Below are 13119 nucleotides of genomic sequence, written 5' to 3'. Positions count from 1 at the left end.
GAGTGACACACTCCTGCACAATTGACTTTATGGGGTCACCCTGATTTGAAGTTGTGGTTCGCGTATGGGATTATGTACACAAGATCAGCTGATGGGAACAGAGGGAGAATTTTTTACAAATAGCCTTTACTGAGGACAAGATGCTTTTACCAATGGGCGCGGAATGGCAATATTCTCAATTCCAATACCTGTCGGTGTCTAGGGTCCCAGGCTACCTGAGAGATCGTATCTCCCTATATGAACCTACTCATGCACTAAGACAGTGAGCCCCTTCCCAGCTCAGTCCATAGAGCATAAGACTCTTAATCTCAGGGTCATGGGTTTGAGTCACACGCTGGACAAAAGATCCAGGCCACTATCAGGGCAAACTATATTTTAATTGCAGGTTCTAAATGTGTTCTGCTGTATTCCAGCTTTTGTTCTTAACCAGTTTGCTTTTATTACATTATTGCGTTTTATAATGCTTTTAAACGTCGGAAGCCGCCTTGAATTCCACACGGGGAGAAAGGTAGGATATGAAAACATTTAACAGTAATACTCAATTGGGGGGGGGCAGTAATTAGATCGTAACAAAACACCAGACCAGTTGCCATTGTTTCTGAATATTTACTGGAAGCTTGTGAAGTAGGAGATCAGCAACTTAAGGAGCAGAAGAGACAAATTAAGAGTGCGTCAGAAAGTGCATTAACAAAGAGTAAATTGTACTGGGGAAAACATATGCAGCGGCTGCAAAGCAGGTTAACTCCAATCAAAGTCACAGAAACACTGAATCTATGTACACCAACCTTGTTTGGGGACCAGTTTGAACATTTGGAGCAGATATTATCAACATATGTGTAAATTAAGATGGATGCACTGATCCTCCCTCCTTCCCTTTAACAAATTTGTATATTAAAAAAGGGTGTGAGTTTTTAGACATGAAAGTTTTTCTACTCTTAACATTTTGGTAGCCCATGTAAGTACTGGATATTAGGTCCCTTAAGAAACTGGGTTCTTACACTGTGTAATTAGCATTTCCATAGTCATTAATTTCCATATTAGCCTGAGTTTCACTACCGGAGGGGGGCAAAATGGAGAATTTGGTGTATATTATACCAGGAGTGCCTGATATTTTCTTCTTTTAATTGTTGGCCGGATTTTAATTGAACTCCATTATGAAGGTATTTATTATGCTAGGTATATATAGTTCCTTTCGCAATTGGCAAATCAATGACACTTATCGCTATAAAGAGAGGATGATAAAAGCACATTCAGTTTTTCAATCCAAAATTTAAAGGGTTGTAAATTCTCTCTAGGTGTTGCACTCTAGTGGAGATAAATGAATTTGCTCTAATTTTGTTTAAAGGTACACGTTTGCAACCCGCAGTGTTTGCTTCTGTGCATGCGAGTGATGTCACTTTGCGCTTCTGCGCATGCGCCAAAACCCTGAAGTAACCCATTCCGGTACTTCTGGGTTCAGTGCGGTCCGCAACCTGAAAACATGCAACCCGCAGCGCAGGGCCGTCTGAAGCACGTTGGGCGCCCTGGCGCGGAGATCGCTCCGGCGCCTCCCCCCCCCCCGCTCCTTGCCGTGGCTGGTGGGCAGGCACAGTGCACATGGTTTCTGCACGGCTCCCCCCTACCGGGCCAGCGCCCTGCGCCACCCAGACTACCCCTAGAGCCGGCCCTGCTGCAGCGTTTGCAACCCACGGTATGACTGTATTTAGTTCTTTTTCCATTTCAATCCATTGTTTTGTGTTGTTGTCATCACAGCAACTGATAATTTTGAAAGTCCTTACAAATGCTGTAGATAACTTTGGTTGTAATTCTTGATTGCCTCCCCACCCCCCCCACATAGAAATGAACTGAGTAAATTCTGCCACAAGTTTAGCTTTTGGAATTTCAGTGGGCAGAACTTTAAATTGATATGAATTTGGGTCTAACAATTTTATGGCAGCTACTCTTCCTAGCCATGCCATACTGAAAAAAATTCCTCCCACCACTCCCAACATTAATTAACATTTATTAATAAAGGATTAAAAAAAATCATTTTAAGTCTTTTTAGGGATAAGCACTCCTATGACACTGTTGTTTATTGGAAGTGGTGTCAAATGAGTTGCTTTTTTGTTGTTCTCTGGAAAGTCCAAAACATAGTTGCTGATTTTTCAATAATTTGTTTCACCACATTGTTAGCATATAATCAAGGAACCACACCTAAGAATTCGCCTCTCATATTTTGATGGGTAAAAGTTACAAATTTGTTCTCAAAAGCTTACTCTAAAAAGAGAAGGAATTTTATGTTACTTTATATAACGGACAAAATTCAACGTTTGTGAATTGGGTCAGCTACCGGCCTGTCTTTAATAAAACCTACCTGGTTGAAATGAATACATTTTGGTACTATATTACAGTCTTTTTACCAATAGGCTAGTAAGTAAGTTGGCATTTTGTTTGATTAAACTAAACAAATCCAAATGAGCCAGGAAATTTGGAAGTCAGCAATGGGGGGGGGAAGCCTTTTCTGTGGTGAGCCCCTCTGTTGCAAAACGATGTTTCCCAGGGTTACTCACAGAGCACCATCAAGTTGCTCAGATGCACTCTTGAGGGCCAATTCGGAGTGAGACGTCTTGTGTTTCGCAAGGCCGGCCCTGCAAACAAAACTCTCCTCGCATTCGGAGCATTTGTATAACTTCTTTCCCATCCAGATTTTCTGGTGTCTTGCAAGGCGTGATGCTCGATCAAAACTGTTCCCACACTCGGAGCATTTGTGTCGCTTCTCTCCTGTGTGGATTCTCTGGTGTCTTGCGAGGTGTAACGCTTGACCAAAACTTTTCCCGCAGTCGGGGCATTTGTGCAGCTTCTCTCCAGTGTGGATTCTCTGGTGTCTTGCGAGGTGCGACGCTCGATCAAAACTTTTCCCACACTCGGAGCATTTGTGCCGCTTCTCTCCAGTGTGGATTCTCTGGTGTCTTGCGAGGTGCGACGCCCGATCAAAACTTTTCCCACACTCGGAGCATTTGTGCCGCTTCTCTCCAGTGTGGATTCTCTGGTGTCTTGCGAGGTGTGATGTCTTGCTGAATGTTTGCCCATGCTCAGGATGTGGGGAGGACCCCCCTTGCACAGGGGGGACCAATTTCATTCCCCCGTGACAATTGCTCCTATGGTAACCAAGAGATGCATTCCATCTGAAACACTCTCCACAATCGGTGCACTTAAAGGGTTTCTCTCTAGTGTGGATGCGCCGATGTCTTATTAGTTCTGATATCCACCTGCACTCTTTCCCACACTCGGGACACGGGCAAGATTTCCCTCGTCCACTAGATACTTTGTACGAAAGGGGGACCAGCTTCTGTCCCCGATGAGCCTTCTGCCTATGACGGGAAAGAGCTGAACCCCACATGAAACACTCCCCGCAATGGGTACACCGATAGGGTTTCTCTCCAGTGTGAATCCGTTGATGTGTTTTTAGCACTGATGAGTGGGAGCATATTTTCCCACACTCAGGGCATGAGTGGCGTTTCTTCTGCCCACCAGGTACGTTTTTCTGGAGGGGGCGAGATTTCATTTCCTGCCGAATCTCCTGCGTGGTGGGTAATTTTTTCAAAAGAGGGACCAGTCTCTTTCTCTGGTGAATCCGTTTTCTATGACAGTCAAGATTTGAGCTTTGGGTGAAACGCACCCCACAATCAGCACATTTATAGGGTTTCTCTCTAGTGTGAACAACTTGGTGTCTTATGAGGCGCGATGGCCTGTCAAACGTTTTCCCACACTCGGGGCACGGGTGGGATCTCTCTTGTCCACTAGATCCTTTTTGCAGGGGGCGGGTCAATTTCTTCCGCTGGCGACACATCTTCCCATGGCGAATATAACCTGAATTCCACATAAAACACTCCCCACAATGAATACACCGAAAGGGTTTCTCTCCAGAGTGGAGGCGTTGATGTATTTTCAGCTGTGATGGCTTGAAGAACATTTTCCCGCACTCAGGGCATGTGTGGTATTCCTTCTTCCCACTAGATACATTTTTCCGCAGGGTGGCAGATCTCATTTCCTGATGCACCTCCTTTCTGTGGCTGTCAAGAGACGAGCTCTGTGAGAAACACTCTCCACAATCTGCACATTTATAGGGTTCCTCTCCAGTGTGGTGTCTTCCAAGATTTTTAAGGGGCTTCTCAGCTGAATGCAGGATCAGGTGTTTCCTTAGGTGTGTTGGGCAACTAAAGGTTTTCTCACAGTGGGGACATTTGTGCTGTTTCCCCCGAGAGCGTGAGGCCTTCCCACTTCTCTTGCCATTGATGGTTCCCTGGCAGATCACAGTTATACTTGCTTCCCTGCCAACCTTCTCACAAAGGACGGATCTTTGCCCATCTTTCCTCAGGTAGATCACCTGCTGCCGTTCTGCTCTGCGACTATTCTCCAAGACGTCTCCCTCCTTCCAATACTGGGGACTGTTGTCCTTGGCTCTCTCTGCCGACACACCCCGTGGCCCCGTTTCAGGTGGATGGTTCTCCTGCCCGTTCTCTTCAGGCAGATAATTCTCACTTCCATCTTCCTGCACTGTCCCAAGATCTGTTGAAATGACAAAGAGTTCTCCTGTTAAGTGTTTACATGGACCAAGAGAATGATGAAGGGCACTTTCCTGTCTACCTAAGACTTGCTGGAAACTAAAGCAGTAAATGGGATGCGGGTGGCACTGTGGGTTAAACCACCGAGCCTAGGGCTTGCCAATCAGAAATTTGGCGGTTCAAATCCCCGTGATGGGGTGAGCTTCCATTGCTCGGTCCCAGCTCCTGCCAACCTAGCAGTTCGAAAGTGCAAGTAGATAAATAGGTGCAAGTAGATAAATAGGTGGGGACCCAGATGGCGATGTGGGTTAAACCACTGAGCCTAGGGCTTGCTGATCAGAAGGTCAGCAGTTCGAATCCCTGTGACGGGGTGAGCTCCCAATGCTCGGTCCCAGCTCCTGCCAACCTAGCAGTTCGAAAGCACGTCAAAATGCAAGTAGATAAATAGGAACTGCTACAGCGGGAAGGTAAACGGCGTTTTCGTGTGCTGCTCTGGTTCGCCAGAAGTGGCTTTGTCATGCTGGCCACATGACCTAGAGGCTGTACGCCGGCTCCCTCGGCCAATAACGCGAAATGCGCGCCGCAACCCCAGAGTCGGTCACGACTGGACCTAATGGTCAGGGGTCCCTTTACCTATAACAGTAAATTATTACTAACTCTCATCTTTGTAGTTTTATCTATTTTGACTATTGGCCTTTGACAAATTTCACGGTTAAGTTTTGATTCTATAAGGATTTTCTTCAGGCTTTGACTTGAACAGAAAAGTCAGATTGCTACTGTACTTACTTTGCAACAGGGTGGATTTGATTTAAATCATTAGTCAGTAAGAGTTAATTTAAATCCCCCCCCCCCGAAAGACTCATTCTTGCTGGTATAATCTTAATATTTACAACCAGATGAGGGTTTCATTTTTGGAATTTTCAGAGTAGTTTTTAGTTATATCAAAAATTACTGATTTGGTTATACTATTAGAAATACATAGACAGCTAATTATGAAATTATTGTGAGGTTTAATAAGTTGTTTATATTTGGACAACTTTTCTGCTGTACTTTATTGGGAGGAGAAAAATAATCATTTCCTTAATAACAATTTAAACTATTTATTTAACTAAAACAATAACATTATAGCATATGTATCCATGTTTGTTGACTGATGTGGTTAAACTTTTTAAAAAAACAAAACAAAACATTAAGACTGAGTTTTAGCACACAAGAAAAATTTAAAACAAATCCTTGTTTTCTGATGAATAGCCTTTCGACGATAATGTAACTTAAATAGAAAACTATCTTTAGAAAGATTTTTCCTCCAAAAGCAATTTATTTTAAAAATCCAATTTAAATTTTAAAAATCCGGTTCTTTTCATATATTTTTTAAATCATTGATTTTTATGCACCATGATTTGCAATTTTATCTGTTTTGAATGTATCTTTACACTGGATCAAAACTGTATTTCATCTACTGAAGATATTTAGAAGTGTTTCCCCAACTTACCCAACTTAGTTTGATTTTGTTGGCTGGTGGGTATCATTACCCAAGTTGTGCCTGCTAACCTCTATAACCATTTCCTTCTATTTCTAATGATCAGGCTGAGCATGCCATTCCTTTGCGGCCAAAACAGCCACATACAAAGAGGGAAGTAGCCACAGTCTTGGGTGGGGGGAAGCCCAAACGCTTGCAGAAATAAACTCTGGTTGAAGGAATTCTTACCAATGTCAGTGTCATCTTCCCAGGATTCACTCTCTGTCTCCTGCAGGTTCATAGCTCCTTCTTCTGGGAGTGCAGGCACCTACAAGAATAATGCAAAACCCATCAGGCGGGGGGGGGGGGTGTCGTTTCTTAACAGAACCATTCCCCTCGATCATTTAGCACCTATTAGAGATATTTGCACATTATGGAAATGTAACATGGTTCCTTTTCAGTGGAGGAAATTGAAATCCAAAAGTTGCTTTAATAAACCTCCTAAATCACCTGTAAAAGTTGCTTTAATATACCTGCTAAATCACCAATTTAGATTTTTTTCCTGGGGAATCCAGCGGACGTTTTCTGGAAAATCTACATGACTTTTCTGTTTTGGCAGGTTCCGGTTTCCGCCTGCAGGAATGGCGGACCTGTTTTCCATCCCTCTGACCTTCGTAAGGAATTTGGCGGTTGCTAGGGGAGTAAATGGCAACCCCCTACCCTCTCCGGGGGTTACGGAGAGGGGCCGCTGGCCCGCGATGCCCCCAGACCCACTCCGACTGTTTATGGAGTGGGGGGAGCTTGGGCTGAAGCACTTACGAGGGCCAGGACTCCCGGACGCTAATCTGCATGGCGGGGATTTCCATGATTAAAGAAGATAATTAGGCTTAAATCTATGGACATACTTCAGAAGGAGGGGCAGAAGCGCTGTTTACTGCCAAGAAATCTATGCTGCTGAGGGTGAGGAGTTAAAGGCTGTATTTCATCTGGAAGAAGAATTGATGGGGACGGAGCGATAAGGGAAGCGAGTCTTTTTTATTTTTTTTCATATGAGTTACTTCGTACCTTCCCAGACATGATGTCCTGGCTTGTTTGGAGTGAAAGAGAAGCAAAAGACTGTGTGAGTTGAACTTTATAAACTGTTGTTATTGAGCATATTTTTTGAAGATGAGGAGTTGCTGACGAGAAAAGCCCCCCTCTAGTTGGATGGGAGGAGTGCCTAGACACGTTCGGAGGATTTATGAGTTGTGACGCACTTTGAATTGGAGCAGCGACCTGAAGCTAAGTTCAGCTATAGGGCAAGGAGATCCATTAATTTACCAAGAGTCTATGCATGGTGTGAGGTTTGGTTCTTCTGCCTGGAAAAGCTGTAAATTTTATAAAGATCGTTAATCTATGAGAGAAAACGAAAGTGATTTGAGTTTTTTTAAGATGGCGCTGCTTCGTGTTGAGAGTCGACGCAATAGGGACGCTCCAGACCAAGAAGATTTATGGGGAGGCTGGACTGATTAACTCACACAGGAGAAAGAACATTTGTGAAACTTTGTTTGACATTTATCTCAGCAGCTGGGAAATAATCGGTTGAAAGAGGAAAACATCTATGTGACTGTAAGGGAAAGATCTGGATTATTATGAACTCGGAGAGACGATTTGAACTTTAGAAAAAAGACGGCAGTGGACGGTTGCGAGGAATCCCCAATTTCTTGAAGCATGGGAACCCAAAAAAAAATTTCTAGATGATTTGGCATAACATTCGGTTTGATTGATATATATGTGTATAATTTGAAATAATGAATGTGATATAATTGGTTTTAATTGGAAAAATTAATAAAAATATATTTAAAAAAAAAAGACTTTTCTGTTTTGGCAGGCTGACATGTGATTTGGTTCCATCTGTTGTTGTTGTTGTTGTTGTTGTTGTACACCAGCTTTACATCTGTGTGTGTGTTGCTGTTTTTAGATGTTTTAAAGAGGTGTTTTAATCTTACTGTGTTTGCTACCCTGAGCTCTTCTGGAAGGAAGCGCAGGCCGCAGGGTATCAACTTTTGCGGAAATTGGGGCAAAATGTATGAGATTTTTAAAAAGTCATCTCCGGTGACGTGGATTTGCCGGGGGGGGGGAATCTGCTGCCCTGTGGGTTCAATTTAGCAAATTTATTTAAATTTTAGCTTTGTTCACTAATCAAAAGCACATCAGGGACCTCCACCCTCACCACAATGCACTAATCCTGGCATTTCCAACAGGTAGATTGTGATCTACAGGTAGATCACTGGAGGTCTGTGGTAGATCACTGGCTCCCCCAAAGAAGGTGAACAACTGTGGCTCCCCTAAAAAAAGCTCAACATTCTACCTCCTCCCTGAAAAAACTCAACAACTTTGACCTGAACCCCAAAAAGGGGGTTAGATCACTGCCAATTTTTAACTCTGTGAGTAGATCACAGTCTCTGGGGAGTTGGCCACCCCTGGACCAATGTTCTCCCTGTCACAACCCTGTGAAGTAGCACAGGCTGCAAGAGAGCGAGATGAGCTAAACGGGAATTTGAACTCAGGTCTTCTCAGTCCCACGCTAACCACACTGGCTCTCTGACATTTTTTTAAGCTGACTGAACCAGCACCAGCATCATTCCAAAGGCAGGTCCCAGCACCAAGGTGCAGCTTCAGGATAGTCGTACCTTGGTTCTAGAACAGAATCTGTTCCGGAAGTCCGTTCGGCTTCCAAAACGTTTGGAAACCAAGGCGCGGCTTCCAATTGGCTGAAGGAAGCTCCTGCAGCCAATCCTAAGTCGCGGAAGACGTTCGGCTTCCAAAAATAGCTCGCAAACCGCAACACTCACTTCCAGGTTTGCAGCGTTTGGGAGCCAAATCGTTTGAGAACAGAGCTGTTCAAAACCCAAGGTGCGATTGTACAACAAAAGCTGTACAGCGAAAGTGACAGACACACCTCTGTGGGGAGTTCCACAACTTAGGAGCTGCCACAAAGGCGGCCCATTCCCAGACCACCACCATCTGAGGGTGGTGGAGGTACCAAGAGGGCCTTCTCTCCTTATCTTAACACCCAGGAAGGCCTGTAGGAAAAGAGGTGGTCTTTCAAATATTCGAGACCCGAGTTATTTCTATGGAAATTGTCCACTTATGAGTTAAGGCCCGTGATAAAGGCAGAGACCGATTTCGTCCTTGATTCAGCTCTCTCTTACCTGCTCTTCTCTTCTCTCGGACACCAAGTGTCTGATCAGGAAATCCTCGGCCAGGGACACTGCATGGGTGCTGCTCTCGAGGCAGTGCCCCTTCATCCAGCTCTGCATTTCTGACGGCAGGACAGCCAGGAACTGCTCCAGGATCAGCAGCTCCAGGATCTCCTCCTTGGAGTGCTTCTCGACTTTCAGCCACCGATAGCAAAGCTCCTGCAGCCGGGTATAGGCCACTCTGGGCCCTTCGGCCTCCTGGTAGCTGAAGCACCGGAAGTGCTGGCGGTAATTCTCCCTGTTCATGGTGTCTCCTTGCAAAATGGCTGCCTTCACCTTCCCATAATCCTCTCTATCTGGGCCCTCCAGGCTTTTAAAGGCCTGCTCGGCCTCTCCACCCAGTGCAGGCAGGAGCCGGGCTGCCCACTCTTCCTTGGGCCACCGGTAGGCTTCAGCCACTTGCTCGAAGGAGGCCAGGAAGGTCGGCGCATCGTCCCAGGGGGTGGGTTCCTGTGGGGTTCCCAAGGGACAAAGCTCCACTGTATTCAAGTACTGTTGCCACTGTGTTTCCCATAGCTGGGTTGAATTCTCTTGAGGTTCCTCCTTCACATCAAGCCAATCTCCCGAGCTTCCAAGGGAAGCTTCAAATGACTGACTTCCTCCTCCATCATCCATCATCGGCTTGCAATCAACTTCCTCTTGTTTATCCATCATTGGATCTAAGAAAATAAACACAGCAGCACCAATGAGATCCATCCACCAAGTCTCGAATCCCAGAGTGGCGCTTCAGATGCCTCAGGGAAGGCAACACCAGTGTTAGAAACTCAGATATAAAAGCTAGGTGCCAAATGGCTCCTCAAACGAAGGTTACAGTGGTTCTCACTTGAGATTTTTTGTTTCTTTAAAACGTTTAAACATCCCCCCCCCCCGAATAGATGTACAGTGGTACCTCAGGTTACATAATGTAATTTCAGGTTGCAAACGCAGCAAACACTTCCGGGTTTCGCTGCGCGCGCATCTGCAAATGCACTCTGTGCACTTTGCCCATGTGCAGAAGCACTCTATCACGCCACGCACGTGCGCAGAAGCGGCACCTCTGGATACAGACTGTTCAGGGTAAGTACGGACCCCCAGGACGAATTAAGTTCATATCCAGAGGGTGCACTGTATTTATTTGTAAACAGCAGATCAACAACTCAGCATGGCAGTTAGAACTTCCTATTTGGGTAAAACTAAAGTTTCCACTAGTCGCCACTAAACTAAATAATTTTTATTGAATTTTACTTTTTTATCAATGCAAAATATTCTTATATAAAAGAAGAAAATAATAATAAAACAATGTTTAAACATTTTTGAGTTTGAGTATCGTAGGCAAGTAACAAAATTTTAGCGGAGATTAAATGTTTGCTTTCGCGGGGACTGAAAATTCTAAACACATAGCCCCAATGAACTCAACAAGATTAATTCAATTACAGTAACAACAACAACAATAATAATAAACTGCCAAGTAAACCATGAATTGTAGATACAGGATCTGCCAAGGAATTTTTTTTGGGGGGGGGGTGTATGTGCTTTTAGAACATCCCCCAACAAATGAACACACTCCAGATAGGCAAGTTAATAGACATGACTAACTTAATGGGCCCACCCTGAGGAGGACTTACAATGATTTATTATTACCTGCCCTCCACTCCAAGGTCACAGGACAGGTTACAACAATTAAAACAGAACGCTAAAAACCAATTTAAAATAAGTTAAAAGTCACAGAGAGGAGACATTAAAAAATCTGCATGGCAGGATACAAGCTAACTTTAACGTGGCACACTTCCCAGCTCCTTTGGGAAATGGAAAACACGACATCCCAAATCTAGTCCCAATCGATTTAGGAAACAAAAAAGGGGAATCCTTTTAGGATTGGATGCAATCTCCCCAGTCGATATGGGGGTGGGGGAGAAACACCCCCACAAACCCCACATAGTTTCTAAATTTCGAGCCCAATTCTCTACATGTCCGCTCAGAGGCGAGCCCCACGAAGTTCAATGGGGGCTTATTCCCAGAGAAGCGGATACAGGATTACAACCTGCAACCTTGCACGCACTTACTTGGGAAGGGTCCCCATTGAATCCTACGGGGCCTTACTTCTGGGTAAACACGTGGCAGCAATCTTAAGCAGCCTCTCTAGGGAGCCAGCCTTATTTTTATTGCTGCTGCTGCTGCTGCAATGGTTATGGAACTATCCTTTCTGCAACTCACCTACCTGGGCACAACCGCTCTTCCCGCGCTCTGCAACTGGCGATATCGCTCCCGGAAACGGACCTCAATGCTCTGACCCGGCGGGAAACCGGAAACCGGAAAAGCTCTATGACCTTTATGGTTTTGGGCCACTCTAGGACTCTGCTGAGACCATGGAATCTGCAGAGTCCTCTACCAGCTGGGCTTTTTTACGGTGGGATTTTGGGGAAGCTGATTGCAATTTGCCAGCTTTTTCCCCTCCCGTCTCTGGGCTCATCAGTAAATCGCCTTCTTTCTCCTCCTGGCTGTTTCTGTTTCCTTTTAAATCTTACTTATGTATTTGTTTCTAGAGTCTTGTGGAGCTGAACAGAGTCGGAGATCATTTATTATAGCATGAGCTTTTTTCTTTTTATTTGGACAAGTGAGGATAGTGGGACTGAGAGCTTGTGACAGGGGGAAATAGATGCCACAATATTCTGAATTTGCTGCGAGAGAGAACATGATACCCCTCTGGAAATTGCTTTTATTTGTATTTATTTATTTGTTATTATTACTATTATTATGAATTTATTGAATTTATATAATGCCTTATACCTGGAGGTCTCAGGGCAGTTCACAGAATAAGATCAAAATATAAAACCACAAAATACATAATCAAAAACAACAAAACAACAACAACCCTGAGACCTCCAGGTATAGGGTGGCATCATCATCATCATAAAAGCCTACTTTGTATCCCACATTTTTCTCCAAGAGGCTCACAGCAGCATATATGGTTTCTCATACTCCATAGCGACTAGCGCTCCAAGAGAGCAGTCCAGAGGAAGGCTGCATGACAGAGGAGGCCACAGAATAGATTACTTCTTAATTTTTTAAAATAACTTTTTTAAAAATATATTTTCTCTCTCTTTTTTTTAAAGTGTCCCCGGATTAAGGTAAAGGGTAAAGGGACCCCTGACCATTAGGTCCAGTCGTGACCGACTCTGGGGTTGCGTGCTCATCTTGCATTATTGGCCGAGGGAGCCGGCGTATAGCTTCCAGGTCATGTGGCCAGCATGACAAAGCCGCTTCTGGCAAACCAGAGCAGCACATGGAAACGCCGTTTACCTTCCCGCTGTAGCGGTTCCTATTTATCTACTTGCATTTTGACGTGCTTTCGAACTGCTAGGTTGGCAGGAGCTGGGACCAAGCAACGGGAGCTCACCCCGTCACAGGGATTCGAACCGCCGACCTTCTGATCAGCAAGCCCTAGGCTCAGTGGTTTAAAAATCTTGTAACCTTACTCTATAAGCAAACCTTGGGGCTGTAATGAACAGCCCTATTTCCTTACTTTTTCAACAACAACAAAATCCTCATCTTCATCCTCATCCTCATCTTGAAGGACGTTTGCCAATGTGGTGAACCCATGGGTGCAGAGCCACCCTTGAGGTTTCCCCCTGGCGTCCATGAAGCGTCTGAGCCTTCCCACTCTCTCCTCTGCATGGTCAGGAGCTGGGGAACGTGGCTGCCTTTTTCTCCCGTGAAAAGTAAAAAAAGAGCAGCAGTTACCGTACGTGTGCTTTTCCATGCTCAGATTAATTCTACGGGCTTGGACCCACACCTGCAGGAAAAGCAAAGTGCAAGTGTGTGTTTGTGTGCATGCTTTCCGTCGCTTGGGTGGGTGGGATGCTGATCTGGGGGAGGCCGGGAAAGATGTGACCAC

At 44.9% G+C, this 13119-nt stretch overlaps 1 protein-coding gene across 2 annotated transcripts; it reads right to left on the bottom strand.

The window, feature by feature from the left end:
- Positions 1-586: 586 nt before the first annotated feature.
- LOC118079485 (zinc finger and SCAN domain-containing protein 2-like) lies at positions 587-11586 on the bottom strand. Of its 2 annotated transcripts, none has more exons than XM_060270181.1 (4): positions 11443-11586; positions 9198-9904; positions 6253-6331; positions 587-4548 (listed from the first exon to the last, which is right to left on the bottom strand). In XM_060270181.1, the coding sequence occupies exons 2-4, from the start codon at positions 9897-9899 to the stop codon at positions 2546-2548; spliced, it is 2784 nt and encodes a 927-aa protein (XP_060126164.1). In that variant the 5' UTR covers positions 9900-9904; positions 11443-11586; the 3' UTR covers positions 587-2545. The 2 variants fall into 2 exon arrangements, with proteins under 2 accessions (XP_060126164.1, XP_060126167.1); XM_060270184.1 differs by having other exon boundaries at positions 11439-11567.
- Positions 11587-13119: the final 1533 nt, after the last annotated feature.

Source organism: Zootoca vivipara, chromosome 2 (genome assembly GCF_963506605.1).
Source record: "Zootoca vivipara chromosome 2, rZooViv1.1, whole genome shotgun sequence".
Classification (NCBI taxonomy): Eukaryota; Metazoa; Chordata; class Lepidosauria; order Squamata; family Lacertidae; genus Zootoca; species Zootoca vivipara.
The sequence above is the reverse complement of the archived record's forward strand: the minus strand, read 5'-3'. Positions and strand labels throughout refer to the sequence as shown.

Coding starts and splice junctions, on each gene's coding strand:
- LOC118079485 (XM_060270181.1), bottom strand. CDS start 9,899: ATGATGGATAAACAAGAGGAAGTTGATTGCAAGCCGATGATGGATGAT. Junction 6,332..9,197: donor CCGAGAGAAGAGAAGAGCAG/GTAAGAGAGAGC, acceptor TTATTCTTGTAG/GTGCCTGCACTCCCAGAAGA. Junction 4,549..6,252: donor GGAAGATGACACTGACATTG/GTAAGAATTCCT, acceptor TCATTTCAACAG/ATCTTGGGACAGTGCAGGAA.